Genomic DNA, 5050 nt, shown 5'->3' on the forward strand with positions numbered 1-5050 from the left:
TCTAAAAATCGATAATACATACATGTTGTAAAAAGACAGTGATAAAATTTGGTGATATGTCCTCGCTTCCCACAATTATAACAAATAATTTCTCCTCTTCCCTATCCAAATGATCATGTCCTTGGTCTGGTCCTCCAAGTCCTCTACCCATCATACCTTGGCCTCTACCAAGTTGATTATGCATGCCTACTTTATTGTATTTTTGTATCATCATGGCATGTCCCTCTTGCACCCTGTAGGAGTCATTGGTGTGATATATCATCAATTCTAAAGATTGACAATGATGAATGTCATGACTCATGGACTTACAAAAATAAAAAAATAAATTCCTTGTAGAGGCTTCATATTTTTGCATCATAGGACAACTCAGTGGTGAATGTCACTACACTTTACAAATCTCACACCATAATCCACTACCTTTTTTGAATAAATAGTTCCACCAGCCACCATGTAATATGTGATCACTAGGAATTCATCTCTATGGTGCCCTAACTTTTTGTAAATTGTGTACCAAACTTCTGAGCATTGTTCTTTCCCTTTCACTAAGTCCTGCAGTTGAACCGTGAGCATGGTTATCTACGATTCTAGCTAGGATATGCCAAAGCTTTCTCCTTTTGTGGTTTCTATTGCAAAAGACACTTATAACTTCAATGTAATCTCCAAAGCTTGATCCTAAGTTTGAATGTTCTACTAAGTCAAAGGAAAACAAATATGATGCAACAATCCTACAATAAACCACTCCTTATGCTGCTCATATGAAATCTCAAATGTCAACCGACCTAACAACACTTTGAACCATTGATCATAGTCCCAAACAGATTCGTTCTGCCCCTACTTGATCTCTTTCAACTTTGTGATACACTAAGATGCAGACTTAGACCTTCATAATTCTTTCAACATCACCCTTTTGATGTTTGCCAAGGTTCTTGGTTGTCTAGTAGGAGCATTATTCTTGTACTTCATATACCAGGTCAGTGCATAATCTCTAAAAGTAGTCTTCAACTGTATAATCTTGGTGGCATCATGTTAAGCCCAAATCAACTGCAAAAATCGATTGGAGATAGGAACTCTCAAACAATGGTAGAATTGAAGCTTTGAATGAGTATGAATCAATTCCTATTCAATTTCATTCATATATTTTTATTGAACTCAATTTTTATGTTTAAAATTTTTAAATTAAATTATATATATATATATATATATATATATATATATATATATATTTTAATTATGAAAAATCACTAATTAGTTAGTGATTTGTAATAGGTTGGAGATTAAACCAGCTTAGTATCATTATAGCTTAAGAATATATTTAATAATGGAAAAAATAGGTATATTATTATTTTAGAACTTTAAGTCAAACGTTATTAGAAAAAAGCCTATTCTAGTTTATAAATGAAATGGATTCTTTTTCAAAGCATTTTTCTGGTTAATTTTAATGAAAATATTTGAGATTTTGAAAATTTTGAATTTAAGTTGTTTAATTTGTAGAATTCTAGTGTTTTTTTTTAAGGTGTTGAATCCATCTATGCATTCGAAAATGTAGTTTAAACAACAAAAAAACACAATCTACCTGGAGATTATCTCCTCTGATTAGGGTGAAAAGGTCATTTTGTCTAAAAGTTAGACTATGCCTTAAAAAAAATTAAAATAAAGAATTGATTTTCTTATGAATATTATTTCAATTACATTCATTTTATAACTATAACTAGCACAATGAAATAAATTAAATGATTGCTAAATGGCCTATCAAAACACACACTTCATCCTACATCTCAAACTACTAAAATTTAAAAAATCATAAGAATTAACTAAATTATGACTTTATTTAAAATTATTATTATTATTATTATTATTATTATTATTATTATTAAAAAATTTAATATACAAGTTAAACATATATATCTAAAGATTCTTAACTATGGACATTCACCCTAGTTTTTAATGGAAATTTTTACTTTGTAAATAATATTTGTTACGATACCATGTGCCAATATCATGGTTTATCAATACCAAATGCTTAAAAAACCATTTCATATGACACTAGTTCATATCACATTTTATTTAAATTAATGAATTTAATTTAAATGACAAAAAAAGCATAATTGTTGGCCAAACAAATCTCAATCTTTGATTTATGTATACTATTAAAAATATTCTATAGAGATCAATCTCTACCATCCATCTAATAATTAATGATAATTAAATTAAAATTCTAGAAACTTTATTCTAGAATAACATATTCATCAGTGTAATTACTTTTAAATAATTATAAACTCATTTTCATTCAATAAAAGTAAAATACTAATTCTATAAATCACTATCAAATTACCACTACTTAGAAAACTAAATTATAAAAATCTTGCTACCTACATATCATATCCAATTAACCTATAATTTCCATACCAAATTTATCAAAATATTATTAAAAATCATTTCCATACGAAATTTATCAAAATATTATTAAAAAAACACTTGAAAACTAAATTATACGAGAGAGACTTTACAACCTGGATATTCTATCGAGGTAAAATATTAAAATATTAAATTATTTCTATTGCACAAATTTATTAAAATATTAAATTATTTCTATTGCACAAATTTACTAGATACGGAAGTGTTTAGCATTGTCAATATATCAGTTAAATTAAATTTACACTGGCTTTTGATCTTTGTCCACACAAATCTCATAAAGTAATCCATACAAGACATGACGTAGTGTCGGCATAGTATTTGATATATTAACTAAATTACTAAATTTAGATTGCACTCCCGTTTGATCTTGTCCACACAATGTCTCCATAAAGTAATCGGAATAGCAACAACAAAAATCTAAAGGAAATTCTGATCGAATCGATAGTGACAAATCAAGTCTGAAGTTGACCCAGGGAAGATTTGAAGTATGTCATCAATGTCTCCCAACCAGACTGTGTTGGATGCATCGCATCCCAATAAAAGGCCGATTCTGGATGGGTGCACACACTATACAAAGCCTTCCCTGCACTGTCTGTAACGCCGCACTCACCACTGCAACAGGGTTTCAATGGCTTCCTGAATTTCCCTGCACATAAAGAAATCCACCCCTTAAATAACATTCAACAGTGCAGAGCCACAGAAAGAAAGAAAGTACATCCATATGAGACAAGGGGGACAGACTGTAAAACCATGTTGAAAAACCGCCATGGTATCTGAATACTGATCCAGAATCACAAAAGTTGCATCTGCTCGACCTTTTCTTATTCCCTCCACCGCTTCTTGCAAAAGACTGTTATGATATACGGCTAATGTGTTCAATGTAGCGTTACAACTTGTATGAGAGTTATCGACTGTAAAAGAAGGCAAGCAGCCCAGAGGCTCCATATCTGTGATTGCAAAGCGTCGGAAACCTAAATTGTACAAACGCACTAAATTTGCCGAGAACTGCTTTATCAGCGATTCTACAAATGAAGGCAGACCCTGCAAATTCCAGACAGCTAATGTCAATGAGGAATGCAGAGATTAAGCGGCATATTGTTACAAAAATCGATTTAGGCATTTTAGTATGAATATTTTCATAGTGGATATGAAATTTTTTGGTGAACTGTTGTGTTAGTTGATGTTTAGGTATTGTTTGACTATTATAAATTTTGGGTTTTTTTTGGCTGGAACATATAATTTTTGGTTAAATCTTCATCTTTTGTTATTTAAAATGTCTTTTTAACTGCATGTATGGTGGAAACTCTTAGAACACTATGGTGGAAACTCTTAGAACACTAGGATTGTGGAGAATTCATAGCTAAAATTTGTTACCCAGAAAATCCATATCAAAATGCATATTCAACTTTAAAAATGTATCTAAAAAAACTCTAAAACATAAAACATATAACAGATGGACTACGGCGTAGATTATACCTCTACCGCTCTTTGTTGCAGGATGTAGAAAGCGTAATCATTCCCGGAAACCGTGAATAGTAGAAGAGAAAACCTAAAATTCATTGCCGAGTATACTCTATCGCACATCAATCGCTGCAGCTGATCTATTTGGGTAGTCATGTTTGGCAGGCCAGGCCATGTGGTGAAGACACCGCTCCCGCCAGTTGCAAAGTTCATGCCGAAGCGAAGCCGTTGGTTGGGATAGCTACCCTGCTGATTGTGAGGCACTGGCGTAGGGAGCTTGAAAGCTGAAGCTGCAGCATTGTAATCAAAGTTTAGAACCCGCAAACGAGGCAGAAAAATGCAATGATTCTGAGCAGAAAATTTGTAATTATACCTATCAAGTCAGCGAGGACTTTTCCATCCGAATGTCGCCCGGAGGGTTTTCCAGGGAAGCTTATACCATATGGAGGTTTCCAGACGGTATTTGTTTTGTTAAGATTTCCCGTGTCAGCGTATGAATCTCCGAACACAAACATGGCTCCTGGGCTTGCGCTTTCCACATTCTCTGCAACAAAAATTGCCTGTTATTCAGAACTCGTATGGAAAGATTAGTACTTGCGCAATCAACTTCGAAACACAACAGTGGGAAATTACGATGAATAAATAGCAATCCGCAACAGAAAGCAAGGAGCAGTTTGAAGCACGGCCTCTGGGTACTAGCTTGTGATCTGCACATCTTCCGAACAGAAGGAATCAGCCTTTTGCATCACACGATGGGGAAGAAAATTGGAAGCAAGGGAACTAGTCAAAAAAATTGCAAGGGTCTAACGAGAAACGAGATTCCAACTCGATATGTTCGGAGGCTGTGTTTGATTTGGGAAAGAATGAACAGTTCCACGAAAATAACTCTACGGAGCAAGAAAACTCTAGAAATGCAGGGTTATTCCATGGCTAACATTACAAGGTTATTCCAGGCGTCGTTCTCAAGAAATCGAAAAGTCATTTTTATTTTGACCGTAGATTTAAGATTTAAGGAATATTTTGAAATTAGATAGACAGGGCCTGTCACATAGATTTAAGGAATATTTTAATAGATTTAAGATTTAAGCATATTTTAAATTTGGATAGATAAGAGTCTGTCACATGTTGGGGAGCTTGATAAAGACATTTGATTGTAGATCAGGGAAATTTTTGA

At 33.0% G+C, this 5050-nt stretch overlaps 1 protein-coding gene across 3 annotated transcripts; it reads right to left on the reverse strand.

Moving 5' to 3' along the window:
• Positions 1–2621: 2621 nt before the first annotated feature.
• LOC149219739 (GDSL esterase/lipase At5g03610-like) lies at positions 2622–4846 on the reverse strand. Of its 3 annotated transcripts, none has more exons than XM_089382662.1 (5): positions 4510–4846; positions 4250–4420; positions 3892–4166; positions 3231–3456; positions 2622–3061 (listed from the first exon to the last, which is right to left on the reverse strand). In XM_089382662.1, the coding sequence occupies exons 1-5, from the start codon at positions 4589–4591 to the stop codon at positions 2868–2870; spliced, it is 948 nt and encodes a 315-aa protein (XP_089238788.1). In that variant the 5' UTR covers positions 4592–4846; the 3' UTR covers positions 2622–2867. The 3 variants fall into 3 exon arrangements, with proteins under 3 accessions (XP_089238788.1, XP_089238787.1, XP_089238789.1); XM_089382661.1 differs by having other exon boundaries at positions 2630–3061; positions 3165–3456; positions 4510–4842; XM_089382663.1 differs by having other exon boundaries at positions 2903–3061; positions 3157–3456.
• Positions 4847–5050: the final 204 nt, after the last annotated feature.

This window comes from Pinus tabuliformis, chromosome Q (genome assembly GCF_031772625.1).
Source record: "Pinus tabuliformis cultivar Carrire ecotype Pingquan chromosome Q, CPIR1, whole genome shotgun sequence".
Taxonomy (NCBI): Eukaryota; Viridiplantae; Streptophyta; class Pinopsida; order Pinales; family Pinaceae; genus Pinus; species Pinus tabuliformis.

Excerpts from the sequence above, each read along its gene's own strand:
- LOC149219739 (XM_089382661.1), bottom strand. The coding sequence starts at position 4,591 with ATGTGCAGATCACAAGCTAGTACCCAGAGGCCGTGCTTCAAACTGCTC. Across the intron at positions 4,167-4,249 it reads AGTCCTCGCTGACTTGATAG|CTTCAGCTTTCAAGCTCCCT; the intron begins GTATAATTACAA and ends ACAATGCTGCAG. Across the intron at positions 3,062-3,164 it reads CATGGCGGTTTTTCAACATG|GGAAATTCAGGAAGCCATTG; the intron begins GTTTTACAGTCT and ends CTTTATGTGCAG.